The following is a 27,117-nucleotide window of genomic DNA, read 5'->3' as shown; positions in this document are numbered from 1 at the left end:
CAGGATGCTAATGGTGGGTAGTGAAGCAACAGAACCCATACTCAGAGGATCCACAAAGTTGGAGCTATTGATGACAATAATAAATGAATGAAAATTGACAACGCTCTCCCACCGAGTACAGCAAATAATCTCCGGATTCATCTGTCAATGGGTTTAAAATCTAAGCAAAAAGAAAGACAATCCACGTACTTCTTGGACAAGGCCAGCTGGAGGATGTATTGGAACTGGCAGTGGAAATAGGTAAACACCCTATCGATAGTCTGTAATCTGATCTTTGATAAGAGGGGCAGGACAATGGGACTTATTGACAGGATAGATCTGCTGATCATACATTTAGCTGCACTGTTTATCTCTTGGTTCCCTGGAGCCAGTGCCGTGCCGGGCACGTGGTCAGGGCTCAGTAAATATTTGCTGACTTCATAAATCGGTGCCAGGGATGGAGAGGCGCTAAAGAGATCACCAACTTTCATAGTCTCTGAAATTTTTATTCCCTTTTCCTAAAGAACAGCAGCTAATTCACCAAGTTTGAGATTCGTTTACCCACAACCTTCACCTGGCGTTCACCTGGGGCCGGGTCATGGCTTATCCATCTTTCTAGCCCCCGAACACCAGGGCACTTGCTCCACATTTGCTGAACTTTTGTTCTTTCTTGGTTGTACCAATCGTCTTCACTCCCCACTAGTGTGGGCTGAGCCTGTCCGTCTCTCTGTCTCTCACCTCTCATCTCAGGAGAGGCCTCCACCTCCTCACTGTCCGACTGTCAGAGTAACTCAGCATGAGCCGAATGGGGACCTTTACTTTTCCTTGACTTCGACCCTCTGTCCTCCTTGACCCTTCTTCTCTCTAATCCTGCTCCCTAGTTTCAGGGGGAAGAAGGATCTTTCTTCTATGTTTTTGATGCTTTTGGTCTAATTTCTGCTTACGTCCCATGGAGATGGGGCTGTGTGGCCTTGTGACAGGAGCAAGGGAGCTTGGGGAGATGTGTGACCTCATGTGTGTCACTCAATTTTTTGAGACTCAATTTCCTGTCAAATAAAAGTGAGATATCATGCTATCTGTGCCGATACTTCAGAGGATCGATTGAGATAATGCACAGAGAAGTGTTTTAGAAGCTCTCGACTACTCTTACAATAATTTGTAGATACCGTAGGAAGACATGTTTCCACCCTGCAAACGTACTGATTGGTGACAGGTAACCTTGAAGTTGTAGAGCTAAGTTTCTTTCTAAATCTGTCTCGCCGATGTGAAATTTTTGTCATTGGAAGCTCTGAAGTCCAAACTATCACATCATTGGCTGACAGGCCACTCATTTTGGGGGTTCCACGAACCAGATAGACGCCAAGAAATAAAACAGTCGTCGCTCATCTCCTGGAGCCCAAGGAAGACACAGTTTATAAAATTGAAGACCCGTATGTAGACAGTGCTTAAAAACGGCCAGAGCAGAGCGTGGGGTCCTTAGCTTGTTTATACCCCTCTGAGGAGCCTGGGCGTCCATATTTATCAGCCAGAACCTGTGAAGCTGTCAAGGCTCATCCTCAGCCAGGAGGGTATTCGGAAGGGACAAGGAATCCGGGCTCCTACTCTACCTTCCGCCCCTTTGTTGGAATTCTTGAATACACAATGGAGAATCAGTCCAAGTAAATACACTGCCTCCCGCTCCCTTTCCATGATGCAATCTCATACCCAGAAAAAACACATTGCCAGGGAGCCTTCAGGTGTGCAGGCTGGGCTCAAAGCCACGGAGTCCTGGGGGATGCCAGACATAGAAAGTTCTAGTTTATTGTCCCTCCTTCCCCAGGAGCTTCGCACTTAAGTTTCTCCACTGGCTCCTTGTCATGCCTTCTACCATGTCTGGTTATTTTCCCACATTGGACCCTGCTGCCTGATCCAGCCATTAATTTACCTCTCTCTGCTACCAACAAGACTCTCAGGTGAACGACCCGTATCTACCGTTTCCACATGCCCCCCAACTTTTGTTCTTTTGCTCCCCAGGACCTGGATTCCTTCCTCACTCCTCCGCTGAAATGACACGCCTCATCCTGGCCAGCCTATCTCTTTACTTCAGTCCTCAGTCTGATGGGTTCGGCATCCTTTTCCACCATTGATCACGTTTGGTGGGGGGCCAGGGGGGCGGGGAATCCTCTTTTCCTTCATTTATTTGAGGTTCCATGAAGGGTTTCTGTCTCTGATGTCAAGTAGGTTTAAAATTCCAGCTGGGGAAAAGAACACTGTGCATACATGAGTAAGCGTCTGGAAAATGCTTAGCACAGCACAGTGTAGGTGATCATGGAACGTCAGATGTTTTTATTAGGGTTCATTTTCAGATCCTCCGCTGCCTCGTCCACATGGGAGGACCCACGGGGCCACTGTGAGTGCTCCCCTGAGCACCAGCTTCTGTAAAACTAGATCACCATCACCATCACTGTGGACATCTAACACCGAGTGTTTCTCACAGATTGTGGTTTTCCTGTCTGCTGTCTTTGACTCTTCTCTTCCACTATCTCCTCACTGAATGAGCCAGGTCATGCAGGCGACTGCCTTCAGGATGCCCCTTCATTCATCCTCTGCATTTCCTTGCGTAGCCTGATGGGAATGTTTTCCTCTGCGTGATGATCTAAGATGCGTAACATCGTTCAGGATGCAGCCATTAGTGAGGGACGGATATCCTTAATAAAGAATTGTGTTTTGAGAATAAAACAGAATGCAGACAAGCCCCTCAAACATTTTCCACATACCTCCATGGTCTAAGGACTTTCTTCTCCTTGTGGTAGATGAAGGCCCTCATGCCCTTTCCCTGCACACTCCAGCGCATTTGCGTCAGAAGGCTAGACGGCATTCACGTCGAGTGCTTCCCTTGGGAGGTCCCCTGCATGGCCAGTTTTCTGTGTGAGGGACAAGATGGACTCTGGACCAGGAGTGAGAAGACCCGGCTGGCAGGAGGGTCTGCTGGGCTGCCAGACAGACAGGGCCCACCTTTCTCACCTCCAACATGAAGGATGTGGACACAGTCAAGCCTCAGGCTTATTCCATAAGCAAAATGCTATTCCTCTTGTGAGGTCTATTGCCGGCTGGGATAGTCTTGGTTTTATCGGTAACATTAAATTGGATAAAACCTGCAACAGTCTGAGAGACACAACTACAATTTTGTCCCCTTCTCTTCCCTAATTGCCTGAGGAGATGTGGGAAAGCCTTAATATTCTGCCGTCCACCATAAAGAATAAACGTGTGTGAATTAAACATGGGCATACACTTGTATGTAAGTCGTATGTATTTATGACGTTCACCTTAGTATAGTCGAAGCCCAGTCTCTTCAAACAGAACGCTGGAATGTTCCAATGGACCTGTAGACACCGCGAGAGTGTGCAACCGTCTCACGGTGACCGTGAAAAGCTCTGCATTGCACACTGTGTGGTTATGACGTCCACGGTTTGAATTGTCTCCTCCATGGATTATTGGGGAACCCTGGGCTGGGGGAGAACAATGGCCTGCCGTGCCTTGAAAGAATTCTCTGTTCTTTGTCCAAGCTTAGCAAGCACTTAGGGACTTTAGGTGACAACCAGGAGGGGATCAGAGCTGCAGCCATGGGATTCGAGCTCCAGATGGCACCTAGGGAGGCAGGGAGTCAGCGGTGGGGGTGAGGGCTCTGGCTGCTCACAAGGTGGTCGGTCCCCAGCTCTGTGCTCTTGTGGCTTTTCAGAGTCTTGTGAAAAGGGAACCATCATTCATACCTCACTGGCCGTCGTAAGGACCTGATAACAGAGTGCTCATCACTGTAAGTGCCGCGCTCATGGGGGTCCCTGTGATGTCCTGTGATGTCTGAGCGACCCGTCCCAAAGAGGAGGAGGAGAGGTTCAGGGCCCCCAGACAGCTTGGAAAGGGACCACTCCTACTCCATGCCTCGGGTACTTCCTCAACCTTTGGGCTTGCCGGCCCCGCCCCCCAACCCAGCGGAATGGGAGGACACGAGGGGGGTGATGACTGAGCATTCCTGTCCCTTGACCCACCCATTTCTCAGTGTCTCCTGCACCCAGGCTTCCCTTCGCATTCTGTTACCACTCCCAGGATTTATGACGACACCCTATCAAATAGTTGTTAGCAATTGCTAAACACTCATGGTTTGATCAATTGAGGGTTTTGAAACACGTTTTTGCTTTTTTAAAGAAAACACTTACAATTGTACCTAAGGGCGTAATGTCTTTGACTTCAGCGTCTTGTCTCGTACAACCAGCATCTCATCTCTTCCTCGGGGGGCGGGGGTGGGGGTGGCCAGGGCCACCTGCCCTTGTCTGACCCCCACCAGCACAGCCCCGCCCCTCCCCACACCCAGGCCCCTCCCGCCACACGCCTGGCCCTCCTGGCTCAAAGCCCACCAATTCTGTTTTGCTTTACTTTTTGGTAATAATAAAAAGTCTATAATCAATAAGTATCGATAAAAATCATTAAAAGCTAATAATAATAAGAAGCCTTCAAGTTGTTCCTAAGCCTTAATCCACGACACAGATTTTCAGATTCCCCTTCCGAAATGTATCATCTGTCATTACTGACTGCCCGTGGTGTTGGTGCTCTTTCTGATCGAGGTTACCTGATCAGTAAGAGACACTGCCAGAATCTACACCAAGTCCACCAGTCACTAAAACTTGGGCTCTGCTCCAATCTGCCCCTGACGCCCACCCACTGTGGAAGACTGAGTTCAGGCGGTTGCTAATTTTTAAAAGTGAGAAAGAATTGAGATGTTTCTAAGTATGGGATTGGTTAAATACATGATGATGTATCTCTTCACTGGAGTAATGTTTGTATATATATAAAAAAGATGACAAAACTCAGTGGCATGGAAAAATGAGATACTGTTGAGTACAAAAGGTTTATAGATTAGATCATCTAATAAAATCCCATCTTTGTGGACATCCCTGATTCCCTCCCATATTTAGTATCTCTCTCTATCTGGAAAAAAATCTGGAAGGATATACAACATGTTTAAAAATGTGATTACTCTGTTATGGGCTGAATGTGTCCCGCTCCCTACCCCCAAACTGACATATTGAAGCATAGCCCCCAGTGTGATGGTGCGGTGATAACCACCCAACGGGACACGTCGGGGGTGACCGGGTTAGACGAGCCCCTGAGGGTGGAGCCCTAGTCTGACGTGACTGGTACCCTTATAAAACTAGACCCCAGAGGGGCACCTGGGTGGCGCAGTCGGTTAAGCGTCCGACTTCAGCCAGGTCACGATCTCACGGTCCGTGAGTTCGAGCCCCGCGTCAGGCTCTGGGCTGATGGCTCGGAGCCTGGAGCCTGTTTCCGATTCTGTGTCTCCCTCTCTCTCTGCCCCTCCCCCGTTCATGCTCTGTCTCTCTCTGTCCCAAAAATAAATAAAAAACGTTGAAAAAAAAAATTTAAAAAAAAAAAAAAAAAAAAACAAAACTAGACCCCAGAGAGCTTGCTGTCTCTCCTAACGTGCACAGAGAGGTTGTGTGAGCACGGACGATGATGGCAGTGTTTGTGAATGTCTTTCTCCCTTATGGAACCGAGGTGTGCAAAGGCAGGGCGAGTACTTATCTTTCTTCATACCTCCAGCCACTACAGTGGTGCCTGGGCCCCCATAAGGGCTCCATGAACACTTTTTCAGTGAAGAAAAGGAATAAAAAGGTATTCAGACATGCATATGCCTCAGCTACCTCGGCCTGTTCCGCTGTGAATGGATTCTGTCCCCGGTAAAGCGGGGAGCGGGGTGAGCATTGGTGGGTCTCTCTTTCCCTCCAAGAAAAGAAGCGACCACAGTAATCAGCGTCACGGACACAAGTCCCCCAGCTCCCTGCGAGGCCAGAGCCCCAAGACAAAAGGGACCACCTAACGTAAACTTAGGAAATTTCCAGCAAATTTGTATATTTCACCTTAGTCATGATCGGATTCCACTAAGCGCACTTTGTTCGACTGCAACTGGTGAGTCCAGTTTGGCCCCCACCCCTGGCCTCCCTCAGTCACGAAAGACCTACCGCGGTCTCAGCTTTACTTCGTTCGAACGGGTGTCTCTTTATTAATTCGCTTCTACCCAACGGCAGAAAATGATACAGCTCTTCAAACATGAGCACTCTGTCTAGCTGCTATCACCACGCTGTTTACGGCAATCGGGGCTTTCACCCAAAATGACATTAGAAATGACACCCCAAATTACCTCAAGCCGGTTAGGCTTAATCATGGTCATTATTGATATTAACCATCAGACACAGCCTTCACAGATGTTCCTTCACATCTGCACACATGCATTTTTCAACTGCATGTTATTCATATGCTGTGGGTCTATTATTGATCAGTTAAACAACGAACAAGGATGTCCAAAAAGTAGGTGGCTTGAAGCTTGACCCCTTTCTACAACCTCCTTGTTATTTGAAGACTAACCCCACAGGTATGCCTTTCCTTACAGACTTCTCGGCCACAGAAGAATGATCAAAACCACTAATACATCCGTGATTTTGTGATTTATAATAGCAAGTATGTATTTGGTCTCCCTCTGGGTTCCTGGCACGGAGCTGCTTTGGAATTTCCGGTGAGGAGAGCAATGAAGGTGTCTTTTGTTATGTTAACGAGGTGACTTTTGGACCGCACCTCTGGATGGGGGCTAGTTGCCTGAGGAAATGGCCAGGCAATTAGAGGATTAGAGCTTTCAATCCCAACACCCACCTCACCCCCATTTTGGGGTGGGGGGAGGGATGGGCCTTGGATCTGTGGCCAATGGCTAGCGATTTAATCAGTCATGCCTCTGTGATTAAAGCCTCCATAAAACCCCCAAAGGAGGGGGTTTTGGGGATTTTCTGGGCTGCTGAACATGTAGATGTGCAGCTGTGGGGAGACTGGTGCATCCAGGGAGGGCAGGGAAGGTCTGCACTCTTTCCCCATACACTGGTCTCGGCACCTCTCCCTCCGGCCGTTCCTGAGTTCTATCCTTTTATAATAAACTTAGTCTAGTAGAGTAAAGCTGCTCTAGTACGGCAGCCACACTCAAGGAGGGTCACAGGAACCCGTGATTCACAGCCGGTGGGGCAGAAGTGGCATCTGAAGTGGACAGAGCCCTCAACCTGTGGACTCATCCGATGTTATTTCCAGGTAGATGGTGTCAGAATGGAGTTGAATTGTAGGACACACAGCTGGTGTCAGAGAATTGCTGGGTGGTAGGGAAACCCCCCCCCGCATCAGAACCGGTGACCAGAATTGTCATCTCCTATGTGAACGCCACCAGCGCCTACTGGAATGGATAGTCCTTGGCAGAACCGCCCCAGCTTTCATTCTGGCACTTGAATATGACCTTGTAACACAAAATGGGAAACTTAATTCTCCTTCACCCTGCATACATTTGCCAACTTCCTTGCGGTTTTTTCCCCGAGGATAACCACTGCCTCTCACCATTCATCACTCTTTCAACCAACAGAAAACTCACAACGATATTATTAGATGTACTTTAAGTAGAAAAAATATTACCACCAACCATTTCCTGTCTTCTAGTAAAACTTCTACATGAGTTTCAAACCCAACAGCTTTGAATTTTTGAGTATCATTGTTTTCAAATTTTATTTCCTCTTTCCTTATTATACAAATCTTAAACTTACTCTATTTAAGTTCCCTGAGTGATGTCCATGCCAATAAAAACACTAATAAATAAAGACCAGCCAGAACCCCCACTATCACCTCCCACAGCTGTAAAGGCAGCGATCCCTACAGCGTCCACACTAACAATCCCAGCTTCTCCAGCATCACAAATTATGTCATAAATTACTCCTACGCCATCGCATTTAAATACCAGCTCGGCCTCACCATGCTTTACAACTCACAGAACTGCAAACGCTTCTGCTAATAAGTCCAAACGGAACAGTCCTAAGGCAACAGTACTAGAAACTCAAACCTCAGGGTGTTCTTCAGGAGCAACAGCTGTGGTGTAGCTAAAATCCATCAATATTCCTGCCTTCTCTACACTGTCTGACCTCTAGCTGACAGTGGGAAAGTCAAGGGGCGCCGAGAAAGAGGGTTTTCACAAGAGGGCCGTCTTTGCAGTTTTCCCACCCGTCTACCCATCCCTCTGATCATCCTTCCATCCACCCACCCACCCACCTGTCTGTCCATCCACTTGTCTGTCCACCTGGCTATCTATCCACCCCCATTACTGAATATTTTTTGAGCATATCCTATGCGCTCTCAGACAGAAGAGACATCAGATCAATCTGGGCTAGTGCTCTAATTCAGACACTTAGTGAAACTGTTAGCTCAGAAAAGTGCCTCGTTCTCTTTGAGTTTCTTTCTTCATCTGTAAATTGGGGCTTCTAATCTCTACTTCGCCACGAAGAGGGTCAGAAGTACCTTACGTATACGGAAAACTCTGCGCCCAGCACCAAGAGCATGGTGGGTGCTGCACAAATGGTGCTTTGGCAGCTCTCGATCTCCCCGGAGACCCCCGCCTCCCACCCTACCGCCACACAGGACGGCATCTCTGCACGGTCCTCCCTCGTGGCGGCAACGAGCACTTCTAGAGTGACTGACGCGTGGAGCTGAGGCCTGGGAGGACTTGGTGGCACGTCTGGGGCTTACCGGTCCCTGAAGAACAGGAGCTCCTTCCCAAGCATCGTCACGGCATCAAAGGACGAGCTGGAGTCACAGGGGTCGGGGGTGGATGGACTTTGAGGTGGGGCGTGCGGCACGGTGGGCTTTCCCGGGAATGTTTTCCGGGGTCCTAGGATTCAAAGTGAGTTGGTCAGCACGGTACCAGGAATCTAGAGTCTGTCCACTCGCACTCCAGAGACGCTCTTTGTCGGTACAGGACGAGGTGAGGAGGTGCGTGGCTGCTGGTGGCGGGCAGACCCGGGTTTGAATCCTGGCTGTGCTAGTTGCTGAGTTGTGTGAAAATCGTGCCTATCACTTAACCCCTCCACGCCTCTGTTCTTTCATTAGTGAAACGAGAGGGAGCAGAGGGTTTTGTGAGAAGGAATATCTGTAAAGCACCTGACACATTGGCGCGTAGTAAGTGTTAGAGAGATCGCAGCTGCAGGAGTCCCAGATTAGAGGTGTCTTTTATTTTTTTTTTTTTCTTTTTTTTTTTTTAAATTTTTTTTTTTTTCAACGTTTTTTATTTATTTTTGGGACAGAGAGAGACAGAGCATGAACGGGGGAGGGGCAGAGAGAGAGGGAGACACAGAATCGGAAGCAGGCTCCAGGCTCTGAGCCATCAGCCCAGAGCCTGACGCGGGGCTCGAACTCACGGACCGCGAGATCGTGACCTGGCTGAAGTCGGACGCTTAACCGACTGCGCCACCCAGGCGCCCCTAGAGGTGTCTTTTAAAAGTTGCCACTGATTCTTTCTTTTTTTTTAAATTAATTAATTAATTAATTTATTTATTTTTAATGTTTATTTATTTTTGAGATAGAGAGAGACAGAGCATGAATGGGGGAGGGTCACAGAGAGGGAGACACAGAATCTGAAATAGGCTCCAGGTTCTGAGCTGTCAGCACAGAGCCCGACGTGGGGCTCAAACTCACGGACCGCGAGATCATGACCTGAGCCAAAGTCGGCCGCTTAACCGACTGAGCCACCCAGGCACCCCACTTTTTTTTTTTAAATTAAGTTTATTTATTTGGAGAAAGAGCAAGCGGGGGAGGGGCAGAGAGAGAGAGAGAGAGGGAGAGAGAGAGAATCCCATGCAGGCTCTGCACTATCAGAGTGGAGCCCGACATGGAGCTTGAATTCACGAACCGTGAGATCATGACCTGAGCCGAAATCAAGAGTTGAATTCTTAACTGACTGAGCCCCCCAAGCGCCCCTGATTATTTCTTTGTAATTAAATTCTTTGTTCTAAGAGACATGGTCATTTTCTTGTGTGTTTTCAGGTCGTGCACATCTGCTTCTGGGCATCTTGCTGTGCATAAGCCTTTGGCAGGCACCCAGGAAAGACCGAATTCCAGTGCCAACACACTACACTGAGGTGGGCACTACTTAAAGGCAGCTTCTGGTGGATCCTGCTCCTTGGGAGGCCTGCTGGTGAGTTTTCACTCCTCCTCTGTGCTCCCGAGGGCTGTCTGCTATCTACAGGAAATGAGCAGGGGCTGCCTGGGCCACTCACTGGCCCTGGCAGGTGCCTGCTCCTGATCGAGCCCCGTGGTCAACAGAGGTGAGGGTCAGAGACAGAGGACCCATGAGAGAAAGAGATGGGTAAGATCTAGGGTGTAGGGTCAGCGATGGGGTGAAGATCGGGGCTGGGTGAGGCTTTGGGAAACTATTAGAAACTGGAAGGTGGTCAGGTCAGAAATGTGCTAGTAAACAGGTACTGTGAGCCAAGCACCCTGGGGGTGGGAGGTGACTAGGTGATCACCTAGTCAAGGCTGGGTGATGTGTATGCGCCAAGAGATATAAAACCATGCTTTTATATTTTGTTCACCTGTGCAGGACTGACCATGTCCAAATACATGCCTCAGCCCCTGGCCCAGGGACCACGGCCATCAGAATGGTGGTGACCCTCCAGTACGGAAGGATCTGTAGAGGGCAGGCAAATCGTTGGGCTCAGTGGCCCAGGGGGGTCGCTTCACATTGGAGCCCTGCACTCGGTGCTCTGCAGCCAAGTTTGTACAGTGGAGACGTTCACGCTATTAGTTCCTATCTCTCCCGGGAGGAGCAGCGGGCAGAGCGGACTGAGCACTTCTTTGGAGAAGATCGGTCTCCCAAGAGTCAGATGCCATCTGACTGCGAAAGAGTGTGCTCCTGCCTGAACTGCCGGGTGGCTTGGCCAACACCTTGTAAGAGGGATCTGGGCTCTCCGGGCCCTTTTCTAGGCTGGGAGGATGCAGACAGGCTTTGGCAATTTACGGCGGAGTAACCACCCTCCGGGTTTAGGGGACAGTCAGTGGCCCAGAGTTTTCTGGGATAAAACATGAAAGCAAAAGTGTCAAGGTCTAAGACTTCCAAGATTCCTTCTCAGGGCCTTGTGGATCTTTCTCTTAAGGAAGACTAGGTCTAGAGTTTTTAATAATTCCTTATTACCTTTGAAAGAATGGTAAGCCATGGGATAATTTTGATTATCTCGGGGTACCTACTGTCTTGAGCCTCCACTTTCTCAGCTGTCCAGTGAGGAAAACACTTAACACTCTAAGCAGGCTGGTCATGAGGATGGGGTGATAGGAGGAGCGACGTGAGCCTGTGGGTTATCTACACCACTAGGAATGCAGTCGTCATCCTCCCTGACATTTTTAGGAAGATCAGAACAATTATCTGCAGATGGGTCAGAACCATATATAGGAAACTGTAAAATATACCCATCCTCTCCCAATATCTAAATTCTGACCCTCACCCTCCCCAAACCTCCCCCGCCAAAAGACAATTGATTATATTTTATATGGCTGTTGAGGGACCAAGTGCCCTAGAGGAAAGGTGTAGAATTTAATTACACATCTTAGAAAAGAAAGCCATGTTCTTATCTGGTAGATAAGCTCCTCATAAAAGGCCACAGTGGGGGCTGTGGTCCCCCGCTTGATCTTTACCCCTGCAGGTAACTCCTGGCAAAATACACTTTCTCTAAGTTGGAGGCTGAAAGCCTGTGACTCTCAGGGTTAGTAGAGAAGTGTAGTGACTGTACCATACAGTGCCTGGATCCCTTTCACATCGTCCTTGGGCAGGTGGAATCCGTAGGGGTGCTGGTACTTATAGGTTGGGTACATCAGTGCCGATGGGTCTGTGGAATGCGCCAGGCCCAGCGCGTGGCCAAATTCGTGAGCAGCTACGGTGAATAAGTTGAAACCTACACAGTGCGAGACAGAAAAATACAGCATCAATGTGGGGATTTATTGTTAGGGCCTTCTGTCTTTACAGGAGAATTTATACCCAAATCCTAGTAGGAAACCATTTGCCTTTCATAACCAGGTTATTCTGGTGCTGAGCTTTGCTGACGTTACCTATGTTTCCCCCTCAGCTGGACGGGGCTTCGGACTGGGAAAGGATGGAAATGTGATTCGGTCCATTTGGCTCCTTGTCAGCGACACTCAGTCGATGGGTGGAGAAGGGCCCAGTTAGAGCTCATGGCGACAATGAGATCTAGATTTGGCCACGACTTTGGGGTAAGTTCCCTGCTGTGACAGCCTCCACCCCTTGTCATCCACACACACTTCCCGAGGAATACTTCCAATGACAGGCATCACATTCTGGAACCTTTCCACCCATCCCCAGCACACTTGTTAGGAGAGTACGACCCTCAGGTCCTTTCTGAGCACAGCCTGCTTGCCAGCACGAGTGAGAGACTGTAAGTGCTGTGCAAAGAGTGCTGTGGAGGGAGGGTTGAGTGTCCTCGACACCCCTCGCTTTGAGCAGGGCTCGGGAGAGTCTACGGCACACTTGGGGGTGGGGCGTTCCCCTTATGGTGTTCCCTTGTGGATTTTTGGCTTACTTGTTTTTCCTAGCCAGCCCCCCTACTTTAAGGGTGGCCTGGGACGTTGACCTCAAGGTTTCATGGTGGAGGCCCAGAAGAAGGTACAATAGTTTCCAGGTTATGGTCAATTGTGCATATATACCATTCATTCCCATAGTCCACTTCTCGGCATTGTCGAAATGCGTGTCCCCTCCCAGACCTTCTCCAGGTGCAAATGCATGGGCTAGGGTCCCTCGAGGCCCATCGAACGGATAGGAGTCCCCGTGGTCTAGACAGTTGGGGAGAGAGGTCAACAGAAGTTAGTCTTGCGGACGATTTTCGAAGCATATTTCACATTACAGGGAACAGACAATACTGTTTTTACAGATTTTTTTAAGTTTATTTATTTATTTAGAGAGAGACAGAACATGAGCAGGGGAGGGGCAGAGAGAGAGGGAGACAGAGAATCCAAAGCAGGCTCCATGCTCTGAACTGTCAGCACAGAGCCTGATGTGGGGCTCAAACTCACGAGCCGTGACATCATGACCTGAGCCGAAGTCAGATACTTAACCAACTGAGGTGCCCAGGCGCCCCTCATTGACAGTTTTTAATTTAAAAAGGAGGAAGAACAAAATGAGGCAATGTTGTAAAGCTACGTTCATGGGTTTTGAGGATTTTAGCGGGAATACCTTGTTTTGTTAAAATCCAACAAAACAAAGCTCTGGTGTGCCGTTTGAGGGGTTTAGGACAGTGCAGGGACCTCAGACTGTGAGCCCCGAGGTCCCTATTACATGGCAGCATGGCCCCCACCCAGTCTGTGTTTCACGGGAGAGAGCACAGGCTTGCACGATCAAGAGAGAAGCGGTCTCCAAAGCCGGCCTGAGCCACGTGGCCACGGTGGCCCTGCTGTCCAGGAGGAATGGGAGCCACCACGCACCCGACCACACCCAGGGCCACCTCGGAGGGCTCACACCGGGGCCTGCTGACCTCCTCTCTCCTGGCTTCTGGGCGCGCCCACCCCAGGACAGCAGGTTAAACTTCAGATGGAGACTTGAAGTCTCAGGGGCCCTTAGAAAGGGCAGGACACTTGGTCCCCTCTGCTGCTTGGAAGCCAACAAAGGGAAGGAATTTCGCGGCCTTTCCTTAATCTGCCCACTAGACACGCGGCTCTGGACAGGGCTCCCCGTGCAAGGTTATGCGTCCACTCCTTACTGGGGTGAGCAGGGTGGAGGCCTGGGGACCCCATAACGTGTGGACGGGGCAGCAGCAAACCCCCTCCCCCACCATGCCCGACCATTGCTGCAGGGAAGAAGCGGTCAGGGTCACGGGGCGTGTGTGTCCTTCAGTGAGGATTCAAGGTGCAGATTCCTGGTGTGTAGCAGACACCGTCAGGGGGTGGGGTGAGGTCAGGTGGCCCCCCCAGGCCAACAGGGAAGCCAGATGGGACAGACTTTGTCTCTGATGCGGCCACAGCACAGCGGAAGCCGGTTGGGCCGAGTTTGCCGAACGGTCCAGGCCAGGATGACGAGCCCTCGCCGGGACCCCCTGGTTCTAGTCTCTGCCTGATGGCCGTCATCACTCTGCCATGACCTCGGCCTCCGCCCATCTCACCCTGTGCAAGAGAGGACGGTGCCCACCCTTGCACTGAGGGTTGTAGGAGGAAACAGCTGGCTTCTCAGGCAGAGCCCAGGGACCCCCACGGTACCTCCGCTTTCAAAAGATATCATGATGTCCGCTTCTCCTGAAGTCACCCTGACGAAGGTTAGGGGGACAGCGCTGCCCCAGGCCTGCAAGGCCATCTCCACTGCCTTGTCCACGTCAGCGGCCGCCATGGATGGCGTGTACTTGGATATCCTGTGAAGACACAAGGAACGGGCCTTCCTTTCAGTAGACGCTCCTGGTGAAGAAGGGCGACCATTATGTTGAGGTCGAGGTGGGGCTGAGGATCGAGAGGCCGAACACGAATCTACAATTTGGGAATTTTTCTCCCAAACAATTCTTACTTTGCTTCCACCTTTGTTACATTACTAGGACGGGTGGACAATTAGGAAAAGTTGAAGGGGGATGAGGGTTGAGATCCTGTGGTGCTGAGACAGGCTGGCTTTCACTGTGATCACATCACCCTTGATTTTAAAGATCAGAACCTGGTGAATTTCACAGGGAGTCAGAAGCCCATTTTCCCCTAAAATGGTTTTAGTTGAGCAGGGCTTTTTTCCCCCAACTGGACTGAACATTTTCAATAGTAACAAGTAAAAACATGGAGCAAATTCGTATTCAAAGGCCACTGGGATTTCCCCCTTTGGGGGGGAAGGTTTTTCTCTTGAAATAATACGCTATCTCAAAGAGGAAACACCAGCTTTAAGCAAGGGTGCTCACGTAGACTGAAAGAGGCTGCAGTCTTTCATTAAGTGCTGCTGCGACAGTGACTTCTGGAGGCAGAGAAGTGGAGGGCATTTGGGACAAACAGTGGAGCCGTTGGCGGGCCTCCGGGACACGGGGGCTGGGGCTTCCGACAGCAAGCAGAGGAAGGGGAGGAGGAAGGAGGTGCCCCCTGGGACCTCGGAGGGAGCCAGGGGCACAGAGTGAGGAGACGCCCCGGCGACAGCCACCCTGGGGAGCGGACCTCACCCCTGCTTCCATTCTCTGGTTCCTCGTCCAGTCCCGTGCGCACAGTCGGAGCCCAACAAATACTTGGTAAGCTCAGGAAGTGCTGAGTCAAAGCTAGTGGTTTTCAAGGGCTTCTGGGTGGTGGTCAAATGTTAGCACCTGTGATAACCACCTGAGAGGCTGGGTCAAGAGATACACAGCTGTGAGCATAAACGCCCATTTCGACAAGTATCCTGGGTGTTCTGACGCGAGTGGGGCCGTCCCAGCCAGAAAGCAGCGGGGCCCATCCTGGGGGTCCGAAGGGAAGGGGCGGGGTCCCACAGGGAGCCCGCATGCAGGTGGCCATCCGCCCTGGAGAGGCGGGAGCATGGAGCCCTCTCGCAGGGATGGACAGAGGCGCCCTGACAAGAGTCCGCACCTGAAGACCGCTGAGGCAGTAGAGGTCACGGTCAGACTCTGCGAGCACCTGCTTCGTGCGGGCCACGGCCCTGAGCCTACCTGACCTTCACAACAACCTGCGGAGATAAGGATGAGGATCCACATCGTGTGATCAGTCGGGATCCGAGCCCAGTCTGGCTCCAAGACGAACACACATAAGCACTAAGCTACGTTTCCTGTTTTAACCCCGTGGGTTACTAGCAGTTATTCTGAGATCCGGTGGCTACGTAGAGTACTGAGATGCCTCTATGCTTTCTCTTCCTTCCCTCCTTCTCTCGCTCTCCTTTGGCGGGGGGGCGTGGCTGTCCGAGGAATATTATCACAATATTCTACGTCTCGCAGCTTCCAGTTAGCGTTGATTCCCAGTGTCTTGGCCATGCTTAGTCACGGTTCGGTGACGCAGCTAAATGTTGGAAAGACTTCCTGGGTTTATACACATTTTTCCCATCTTGCCCCCAGTACCCGCCCCCCCACCGCCGCCCCCCACACACTTGGGAGCTCTTGCCCTCGCGTTTGGATTTTGAGGCTTTCCTGGACCGTGGCAGGGGAACATTTGTGTTCAGAGTGTCACCTTATGGACTCAGTCTCCCAGCCGCCAACAGGTGGCCCGGAGGAGCCTCTGTGCTCGTGGGTACAGGTCCTCCCTTGACCCTAGGGACCCGGGGACTGGGTGTGGCAGTTACAAGCCACCCACTGGCCGCCCCCACACGTGTCCTTGGGGAGAGATGAGCAGCAGCCCTTCGGATAAAAACGTGAATGACCACGTGAGCACAGAGAGTAGGAAGGTGTCGTGATCAGAAACCAATGTTTTGGTCACCTTGGCTTTTTCCATATAACATACACAAAGTAATATATAATAATTTGTGCATAAATAGAATTGAATTGCAGGTTTGTAGGGCTTACTTTTTTTTAATGTTTATTTATTTTTGAGAGACAGAGAGAGAGAGAGAGAGAGGGAGGGAGGGAGGGAGACACAGAATGTGAAGCAGGCTCCAGGCTCTGAGCTGTCAGCACAGAGTCCGACGCAGGGCTTGAACCCATGACTGGTGAAATCATGACCTGAGCCGAAGTCACTCAATTGAATGAGCTACTCAGGTGCCCCTGTGGGGCTTACTTTTTAGTAATGGCTGTGTTTTGGGTCACCTGGGTGGCTCAGTCAGTTAAGTGTCTGACTCTTGATTTTGGTTCAGGTCATGATCTCATGGTTCCATGAATTTGAGTCCCACATCGGGCTCCATACTGATGGTGTGGAGTTTGCTTGGGATTCTCTTTCTCTCTCTCTCTCTCTCTCTCAAAATAAATAAATAAATAAACTTAAAAAAAATCGCTGTGTTTAGCACCTGGCTTACAGGGTGTAAAACTCCTCAGAGCGTCAGGGGCTTCTGTGAGCCCTGTGGGGACTGTTTTAACAGTCCGGCCTTGCCCCATCCCCAGGCATCGACTAAATGTGCTGGTCCTAAGAACAAAGTCTGGCTCCAAGCCGGGCCTGGCTCTCTGCTGCCCTGGGCACCTGCCCACCGGGCCGCCCCACTGCGCGCCCCTGTCTGTCACGACTCCTCTCGCACTTAGGAAATCCTCACCGTTGGTGAGGCCTGGGCAAAAATGCAGGTGAGGGCCCAGATCCCCCCTCTGTCTGGCAGGTGCGGGCCCAGGTGGGCAGCGGTATCTGCCTGCCTCTGAGCCACCCTAGGGTGGAGGGGCCCCCCAGGAAGGAGGTCTGCTGTCCCCCCGACCTAGGTCCCTGTGCTCCCAGCAGCTGCTCCCAGAGTTCTCTGCTAGACCTGCAGCCACAATGGTCTGTTTGTTTTTGTGTCTCTCCCAAAGGACTGTGAGTTCCCTGAGGTCGGGAAGGTGGTCTAGTCATCTCTGTATCTCCAAAACTGAATGCCTATAGTAGGCACTTAGTAAACCATCAATAAATTATTTTTGCAGTTGATAAAAAGTTACTTTTTAATAGGTGAGTTTTATTGCTTCCCTCTGATTGAGGAAACTGTTTTAAGAAAACTGGTTGGTACCATCAGGTTATTAATCCTAGATTAGATTATTCTACTTCAAAGACAAGTGTGTTGTCTCTTACCGATAAAATTATTGTAATGTCTAAAATGGCCAGTCATCACGATAATCCTGAGGTCATATTTTATAGTAAATCCTTCACTGTGACTAAGATCAGCCCTAAAAAGTCTTCCTTAGGATTGTGATGAGCCACGATTTTATACAGATCAGAAGGAAGATGTTTCAAAATGAGAAGAGAAGAGAAGGGAAGAGAAAGGAAGGAAAAGGAAAAGAAAAGAGAAAAGGAAAGGAAAAGAAAAAGAAAAGAGAAAAGGAAAGGGAAGAAAAGAGAAAAGGAAAAGAAAAAGATAAAAGGAAATAAAAGAAAGGAAAGAAAAGAAAAGGGAAAGAAAAGGAAAAGAGAAAAGGAAAGAAAAGGAAAAGAAAGAAAAGAAAGAAAGGAAAAGGAAAGGAATGAAAAAAATAAAACAAGAGGAAAGAAAAGAAAAGAGAAAAGGAAAGAAAAGAAAAAAGAAAAGGGAAGAAAAAAGGAAAGAAAAGAAAAGAAAGGAAAAGAAAAGGAAAGAAAACGAAAGGAAAGAAAAGGAAAGGAAAGAAAAGAAAAAATAAAGGAAAAGGAAAAGGAAAGGAAAGAAAAGACAGAAAGCACAGACAGGAGAAGAGGGGTGCTTCTCTCTGACCTGGAAGGACTCCATCTCATTACCTGTAGGTCAAAGTATTTTTTTTCCACTTGGGTTCACCTGGGAAGAGGCGGTAGTTTGCCACGTCGGGAACTCCGCAGCGGGGCCTCTTGATCACGTCCATCGTGGACCGGTCCAACTTGCCCGTGACTCGGAGGCCGAAGAAGGCTTGCAGCTCCTTGATCTTCTTGACCAGGGAACTGGCTCCTCGCGCGGCCATCTCACCGAGCTGGTGGCCTCCCTTCCTGGTGTAATACTTGTCAAGATAGGCCTGGAACAGACAGGCAGGCAGACATGTCTGTGCACCGTCTCCGGGAGAGACTCGTGCTCAGGTTAGGAGGGGACCATTTCTCCACAAGCGACATGCAGTGTGGAGGGCGTACTCCCGCCTTGAAAAGAATTAGGTACATTCTCATGGATAAAGCTTTGATGGACGTATGCCGCATTACTAATATTAATTACGTTTGCGTAGCTGGGATTGGAGATTTTCTCCTTTTACCCACTTATCTTTCATACTTTTCCTATAAGGACTAATTATTTTAAGAGGAAAACATAGAGGCTCCTGGGTGGCTCAGTCCGTTAAGCGTCCGACTCTTGATCTTGGCTCAGGTCATGATCTCACAGTTCCTGACTTCGAGCCCCCCATTAGGTTTTGCACTAATAGTGTGGAACCTGCTTGGGGTTCTCTCTCTCTCTCTCTCTCTCTCTCTCTCTCTCTCTCTCTCTCTCCTCTCTCTCCCTCTGTCTCTGCCCCTCCCGGACTCATGCTCTCTCTCAAGGTAAATAAATAAACTTCAAGAGGAAATAACAATAGAAGGAAATAATGTGAACATTTTCCCCAGGGATCGTTTGTCATTGAAATCTCCACCCAATTGGCAAAATCCAAGACTATTCTCTGGGAGGTGGCTATTGGTGTCATGTTTTCATCAAACATTATGCACGATCAATGTGTTTCTACACACAGAGGCCTTGCAGTCCAACCTGACATCCTACACAACGTCAGACAATCTGTTTCTCCAGTGGCTTTTCATTGTTAGGTCCGTGAACCTGTTCTCCGGGGCCAGGCTTCCAGGACTGTCTCTGTTTCCCACACCGCCAACCCCCCACCCCCCGCCCCCGCAAGTAAAATTAGCCTTAAAGTATTTTATTTGCACATTAAAGCTTAAAACCTCTACATTTATCATTCAAAACTCTTCTAGAACTCCTGGGTGGAGTGAGATGGCATCATGTAAATGCGGGACCGGAGTTGGACGCTGGTCCAGGATTTCAACGACCCACCTTATTGCAGGGAGACCCCGAGCAGCTGAAGATTTCAGTGTGTGTTGCATTAGATGCAAAATTTTATATTTACATTTTAGGCATGAGGTATTTATTTACTGCCTATGAATATTTACGTATCGCATTACTTTAGATTCCGTGTAAATTATGTATATGATTTCTCCTTTATCTACACGTTTATATATGTGAATACTAAAACACTGAAAGCAACCTTAATGTCTAACAATAGGGGTTTTGTTGGCTATATTTTTATATATTCATGTGAAGCAATAGTAGTTCTCTAAGATCACATTTTTGAAAAATATTTAGTGGCATGGAGTAATGCACTCAGTATAATGACAATATACTGAGCAAAGCCTAGGTGAAGTCTTTATACAGATTATAATCGTAATTCCCAAAACAAACCAAACCATATATACGTGTACATATTATACTCATGTTTGTTATATATGTATAGTAACAGAAGGTTAATGTGCAAATTAACTTTGAAAATTGATATCGATTGACATATTAATAGTTACTACATGCATATAACTTATAATGAGCACGAGTGACATAAATAACGGAAAGAAATATATCTGAATATCAATCTTGTTTACCCCTGGGTTGTAATACCAAGGGTGGCAACTTATTTTTTATCCTTTCCTATATCCCAAGGTTTCCTGCTGTGAATGCAGACTGTACTTGTTTTTTTTTTTTAATGTTTATTTATTTTTGAGAGAGAGAGAGACAGAGCATGAGTGGGGGAGGGTCAGAGAGAGAGAGGGAGACACAGAATCTGAAACAGGCTCCAGGCTCCGAGCTGTCAGCACAGAGCCTGACACGGGGCTCAAACTCACGCGCTGTGAGATCATGACCTGAGCCAAAGTTGGACACTCAACCAACTGAGCCACCCAGGCGCCCCAGACTGTAATTGTTAAGGAGAAGATTAAAACGAGTAAGACACGCTCACTTGTTTGGGCTACATGCTCTGTCTGCTCTCTGTGGGGTCGACCAGACCTCCCGCCCCGTCTTTCCTGGTGGTGATTCCTTGTGAGATTCTTCTTCTTCTTTTTTTTAATGTTTATTTATTTTTGAGAGACAGAGAGAGACAGAGCATGAGCGGGGGAGGGGCAGAGAGAGAGGGAGACACAGAATCCGAAGCAGGCTTCAGCCTCTCAGCTGTCAGCACAGAGCCCGACGCGGGGCTCGAACTCACAAACTGTGATTGTCATGACCTGAGCCGAAGTCGGGTGCTTAACAGTCGGAGCCACCCAGGCGCCCCATCCTTGTGAGATTCTTAATGAGGCAAAGACCCAAGAGGAGAAGAAGGGGGTTAGCTTGGAGCCCCCAGCCCTGGAGCCCAGGCGAGCCCTGAAACAAAGGTGCGACCATCTTGTTTCATTTCCATCTCTGGGTAGGCCATCATAAGTAAGTATTTTATGTCCTTCTTTCTGATCTTTTTGGCAGATAACGGTTCTCCGAGCCATTCCTCTTGGCTCAGGTTGATGCTGTGACAGCACGACGCTCACGCTAAGTCTAGATTAGGCTCTTCCAGGGGTAAGCTCTGTGCAGGAGACCAGACACTCTATGTTTTCTGAGACAGTTTTGAATTCAAATATTTTGTTCCCATGTTAGGTTATGTGTGAGTCTTACACTCTGGGTTCTAATTTTGGTTTACAAAATACAGTCATAGAAGGGAAGATGGATTAAGTTGGAAAGAGGTTGATGGGGCGCCTGGGTGGCTCAGTCGGTGGAGCGTCCGACTTCGGCTCATGTCCTGATCTCACGGTTTGTGGGTTCGAGTGCCGCACCGGGCTCTGTGCTGACAGCTTGGAGTCTGGGGCCTGTTCGGATTCTGTGTCTCCCTCTCTCTTTCTGCTCCTCCCCTGCTCACACTCTGTCTCTCTCTCAAAAATAAATAAAGACTAAAAAAAAAAAAAGTTGGAAAGAGGTTTAGAACTACTCTTACAGGATAAGCCATGTTTGTGAAGAGAAATGTGTGCAGAATGGTGCACACACAGATAGATCCTCATAAGCCAGGACTCGGCTGAGGAAGAGAGGGGTGGCCAAAAACTCAGTAATCAAGAAAAATAATACGGAGTGCAACATTTAAAAATCAAAATTAATGCAAAAAATCCATGATGAACAAAATATCAATATTTTAACTAAGACGAGGTCCAATCCCGCCTCATTCGCTCATCGTAATCCCAGCCCTGAGTCACAGCAAAGTGTGTTGAAAAATATAGATGAAGGGGTGGGCAGTGGTTTTATCTTAGTGATGGAATTGAGTTTTTTCATTATCTGTGTTGTATAATATTTCTTTTCTTTTTTGTTTTTGCTTTTTAAAAATTGTTTCTTTATTTTGAGAGAGAGAGAGCCAGGGAGCAGGGGAGAGGGAGAGAGAGAATCCTAAGCAGGCTCCGTGCTGTAAGTGCAGAGCCTGACATGGGGCTCGATCCCACGAATCGTGCGATCATGACCTGAGCCAAAACCAAGAGTCGGACACTTAACAGAGCCACTCAAGTGGCCCCGTTTTATAATTTTTCTACTGTGAACATATATAATTTATACAATGTTTTTTTTCTTATAAATACGCAGAAGATGCTAGATCTTTAGCTCAAAAGGTTTAAGTCCGATCATAAACAACAGTATTAAAACAGTACTCGACACGGTCCTAGGCTCAGAGGAGATGTCCAGTTAATATTTGGGCTCTTTTTCTCTAGGTAAAATATGCAAATTTGCTTCTTTGAAGAATTATCAGATGTCCCGAGGGCCTAAATCATTCTGGAAACTTTCTTGTCAAAGTTATTGACAAGGTTTAACATCTTTTCAGAGTCAAAACATTCGGGGAGGCACTTAGATGTGCACTTAGAATTGCATTTGTGTTAATCCGAACCCTTGGGTGAGGCTGGCCCTGGTCAAGGATTTTCGGCACCCCCGGAAGTGTCCTATTTGCTCCCCACCTTTTCCCCTCCCCTGTTGTTAAAATTATAGAATTTTAAGGTTGGCTCTTGGGTGGTCTCTCTCTGCTTCTCTTTCAGTGTTTGAAAGAATAAGATAATGGAGGCCTAGAGGGTCAGTCCCGGCAAGCCAGTGGCCCAGGTCCACTCTCTGCCCCCAGCTCTTTGTTCAGTGCACTTTCCTGGCATCCTTCTAGAGAATCAAGAACTTAAAAAACTCAGAGTCAAGTGTGCTTCAAAACAAGGTAAAAGTTCTAGATATGGTTTCTTCAGCATTTCTTGTGTTGTGGCTAAGCCATGGAACGGGAATTGTGAGGACTTCTGATGCTGTGTGAGGACTCCTAGGTTGCATATAATCTACAGGCCCAATACGTTATATTACGTATTAAGTAAATACGTTATAACTCACTTATATTCTGGAATATTTGTAACTCTTGAAGGTGATGTTTAGGAAAACAGCATAAAAATAAAAATTTTCTTATGATACAATAATCAGTAATAAAGATAGGAACCAAATATAAAAATTAGAGTATCTCTTTGTGCACAGAAAGTAAAGTGGTATTAAAATCACCTGAATTTAACATTCTGTATTTGAAAGGTTTCAATTTCAATTTTTTATTTTCTTTAATTATGAGTTTATAATAATGTGATAATGAAACATATTATTTTTAAGGACAACTTAACAACCTGTTGTTGTTTTAAGTGTTGTATTGATATTACTGATTTTTAAAAAGACAAACAAAAATACAATAAAACTTTGGTTTAAGAGACTAAGCATTTTATCGTTCCATCATTTTCATAGCCTTTATGCTCATCAGCAAAGCAGAATTTAAAGAGTTATGAGAGGGCGTCAAATAAGGCACCTAAACCCTTGTTCATTTTTTCAAGTGCAGGTTATCGGACTCATGGGTTTGCAGGAAGCATCTGGCATTTGGAAATTTTGCTGGTCTGGTGTTTCCGGGCACAAGAGACCGTCCGTTGTCTCTGAACAAGTGGTCTGGGGAGAAGAGAGCCATGCGGAAGCTAATTATCCTGACCCGGTTCACAGGCACCCCCTGGTCCGCTGGCCACCGGCTAAGGGACTCGGCCAGTCCCGCTGTGTGCCCTCTCCCGGCTCCTGCCACCAGCCTGGCGTGGCGGCCAGGCTCCTTCACCCCCAGACAGTCATGCGACAGGCTCCTTCTTAGAGTTCAGGTTCACCTTGAGTGCCACATCCTCACAGAAGCCTTCCGGGACTACTCAGCGACAATGTCCCCCGCTGCCCCAGTCACTACCATCCAGACTCCTTCCGCCCTCAGGATCACTTATCACTTTGAAATAACCTTGGGTGCTTGTTGACTGACCACTTGCTGATCTTCTCCCAGCGCCCTCCCCACCCCCATCCCCACTGTCCCCACGTAAGTGCCCTAGGCCCAAGGATTTGACTTGTTTTGTTCACTGGTGTTTCTCGAGTGCTCGGAACAGACCCTGGCCTACAGCACACAGTAAGCTGTCAGTAAGTGATCGTTGAACAGATGAGCTTACGCTGCATGCTTCTGTAGTATTTCATCTGTTGTATCGTGAGGCTGCCGAAGCTGTTAGGTGTAGAAGTCCCCCCTCTCCACAGGGGATACGTCCCCAAGCCCCCAGTGGGGGCCCGAGGCTTCAGGTAGATCTGAACCCTATATAAACACGTTTTCCTGCACGCGCATACCTATGAGAAAGCTTGATTTATAAATTAGGCACAGTGACAGATTGACAACAGATACTAATAACAGCGAAGAACAATTACAACGATATAGTGTCATAAAAATTATGTGAGTGTGGGCTCTCTCTCTCTCTAAATATCTTACTGATCTGTACTCACACTCTTGTGATAATGTAAGGTGACGAAATGCAGCGAGGTGAATGGCGTAGGCGCTGTGACATGGCGGGTGAGCCACGTAGGCGCTGTGACGCGGTGTTAGGCTGCCGATGAACCTTCTGATATCTCAGAAGGAGGATCATCGATTTCCCCACCATGAATGACTGTGGGTAACTGAAACCGTGCAAAGAAATAAGGAGTGACTGCTCTATTTCTATAAACTCTAAGTTGGGGGGGGGGGGGATTAATTCTTTCTAGTCACTGGGATCCACTTGAAAGGTTTGCCCAGATCATTTTTTTTTAAAGTTTCTTTCTATTTAATTTGAAAAAGATACAGAGAGTGAAGGGGGGAGGCGCAGAGAGAGAGAGAGAGAGAATCCCAAGCAGGCTCCGTGCTATCAGCACAGAGCTTGATGCAGGGCTTGAACCCACGAACCACGAGATCATGACTTGAGCCGACATCAAGAGTCAGCTGCTTTGACTGAGCCCCCCCGGTGACTCTTGCCCAGATCATTCTAGCCTGCTAAAGAGTGACGGTTTGTTTCTGCCCCTAGCCGGTGATGGGGCCTGCTGTAGGCAGAAGAAGGCGCTGACTGGGTCCCTCGTCCTAGTTTGAAGGTCCTCTGAAAGGGAGAAGTGAGGGATCCCCAGCATCCCAAGGCCACTTCACTCTTCCCCAAGACCCACTGTAAGCATATCTTTTCCTGAGACTTTCCGGTCTTCTCCCTGTATACATGGCTCAGGGTTAGCTGGTTTCTTCTGCGAAGGGCCAATGGGTAACGTTTTTGGTTCTGCCACACCTCGCCATTGTGGTCCAGAAGCAGTAGGCGAGAAGCAGACAGAAGGCCAGGGACTGTTTGGCCTGATGACCCTCGTTTGTCGGGACCAGGGCTACCATCACGGTCTTTGGCTCCCTCGGATCCATTCTGGCTTCTGTGTGACTCTCCTTCCGAGGCCACAAACACTCTGTGGTTCCTCAAAGTGTCATGACGAGTGCTGAGGGGACATTACATGTGGGGAGAAGGGACCCAAAGCCAGCCGGCACTTGTGAAACATGATTTGAAATAGACCCTGCAATTCTGAGACACGTTCTCTTGAAATGAGTTTACGTAACAGCGGGTTCACGTCTTGCGAAGCTGAATGTAACTGCTCTGTGCTTGGCATTCACGATGCTGTTCGTAAGCAGGGCTGAGAGTGAAAATATTGGCTAGTTAGCTCACTAATCAGAAGGCACGAGTGGTCCACACAGTCGGTGAGGCCACGCAGGTGCGGGTGTGCAAACCATTTCCTCAGTGCCCCCACCAGCACGGTGTAGGGGTGCAGCCTGGCGGGTTGGAAAGCAACCTGGAGGCAGGGCTGGGAATCCCGGACGTGCTATCACTTGACAGACTGTTGAAAGAGCGCCTTTCGCACAGACACGTCTCATTTGCAAACCTGTCACTAACGTTGGGAGTCCCATCCTTACAGATTATTCCCCCCCAAGATTTTATCTTTAAGGAATCTCTACCCACAACGTGGGGCTCGAACCCACAGCCCCGAGTTCAAGAGTCGCACGCCCCACCGACTAGGTGCCCCTAGGATGTTTCTTTAGGTTAAAGATCACCACCTTCCGTTACATGCAAAAACCACTTGGAAGCAACTAGACATGAATCACTTTGAGTCACATGACCATTGCAAAAATTCTACCGTGCATCATTTGTATCGCATCCTCTCCAACCAGTTGAGAGAAGTCTTCCAAGAAGAAAATACAGAAAGCGTGTGTAAATAAGGTACTCGGGGAGTACGCTTTAGAGAGGAAAGCCTCGCAAGCGAGGAGCAGTAGACGCCCAGGAAAAACTCGGCTCACTTTAGATTTTGATCCAGCTTTCCCTGAAGGAAGAGCCGTTTTCTAGCATGTGGACACAAGAAATCTTTTTGAGGTGACTGCCAGGAAACCCAACACTAAGTTCACAACCTACCTCTAGTGCACAAAACTTGCACCTCGGTTTTTATTTTTCTGTCCCTGTTTTCCTCCTACGTTTTCCCTCAAACACTGTGTCTTTCAGCATCGCATGCGTTTTGGCGAGCCGCTTCATTTCTGTGGGACACCAGCTACCTAGCTCTCCCTTTGCTTAGCCCTGCAGCACATACCCCGAACGCGCCCTAGACAGCAACCTTCGCCGTATGGGAGGCGGTATCCGTTAGACTCTACTGGACTCACAAGACGATTGCGGAACAGTAACAGATTTTTCCTTGTTTTCTCGTTACACCCTTTCAGGTTTCCCGGGGTGGAGGCGGGAAGGGGAAAGCGTGCAGAGACTCACAAACCTGTGCCAGGTGGTAGTTGTTTCTTGAGGTCCTGGGGGTGGCCGCAGGTGGGGAGGGGGCTGCGGTGGAGAACTTCAGAGCCGTGACGAGGAGCACAGCAAGGCCAGACGCGGGGAGCACCTTCATCTCCTTGGGGCGGCTCGGCAGTTATATCAGTCCCGGGGAAGGCAGACTGCGCTTTTGCACTTCGACCTTGAGCAGCTTTTATAGCGTCCACCGGGTCTGGGCCCTCGGAGCGAGGATGACTCATGTCTCAAAAGGTAATTATAGAGCTCATTTCTCTCCCTGATGATGGGGTAACACACCGGGACTCGGGAGTCGGGGAAAGCTCCGTTCTTTGTGATTTACCGAGTCGCGAAAGGAGAAAGACAGTCGGATTGAATGAAGTTTGTCAGCTGCTTACATAAATTGGGGTAAACTGGATTAATTTTAACCCAACTCAATGGAAACATTTGATGGGCTTCAGCGAGGGGGGGCCTTTTTCCACTCTGATGACAGAAGAAGTCAGTGATTCGGACACAGTTTAATTTGTCCTCAGTAGTTCTGCCCCCCGCCCCTCAAAACTCGATCCGATCACCTGCCTCTTCTGCATCCACATTTCTCAGTAACGAACTCTGTTCATGATGTCGGTTCTGGGC

General features: G+C 48.7%; 1 protein-coding gene across 1 annotated transcript in view; it reads right to left on the bottom strand.

The window, feature by feature from the left end:
- The window catches only part of MMP20 (matrix metallopeptidase 20), a 51,553-nt gene extending 24,948 nt beyond the window's left edge, over positions 1–26,605 (bottom strand). Inside the window, exons 1-6 of the mRNA XM_019433656.2 lie at positions 26,480–26,605; positions 18,133–18,380; positions 14,077–14,225; positions 12,535–12,660; positions 11,607–11,768; positions 8,575–8,716 (exon numbers count right to left, since the gene is read on the bottom strand). Coding sequence (XP_019289201.2) covers positions 8,575–8,716; positions 11,607–11,768; positions 12,535–12,660; positions 14,077–14,225; positions 18,133–18,380; positions 26,480–26,605 — 953 coding nt within the window. The remainder of the gene's footprint in view (positions 1–8,574; positions 8,717–11,606; positions 11,769–12,534; positions 12,661–14,076; positions 14,226–18,132; positions 18,381–26,479) is intronic.
- Between the last annotated feature and the right edge of the window lie 512 nt (positions 26,606–27,117).

This window comes from Panthera pardus, unplaced genomic scaffold, assembly GCF_024362965.1.
Source record: "Panthera pardus isolate Hobbes unplaced genomic scaffold, ASM2436296v1 HiC_scaffold_12, whole genome shotgun sequence".
NCBI lineage: Eukaryota > Metazoa > Chordata > Mammalia > Carnivora > Felidae > Panthera > Panthera pardus.
The sequence above is the reverse complement of the archived record's forward strand: the minus strand, read 5'-3'. Positions and strand labels throughout refer to the sequence as shown.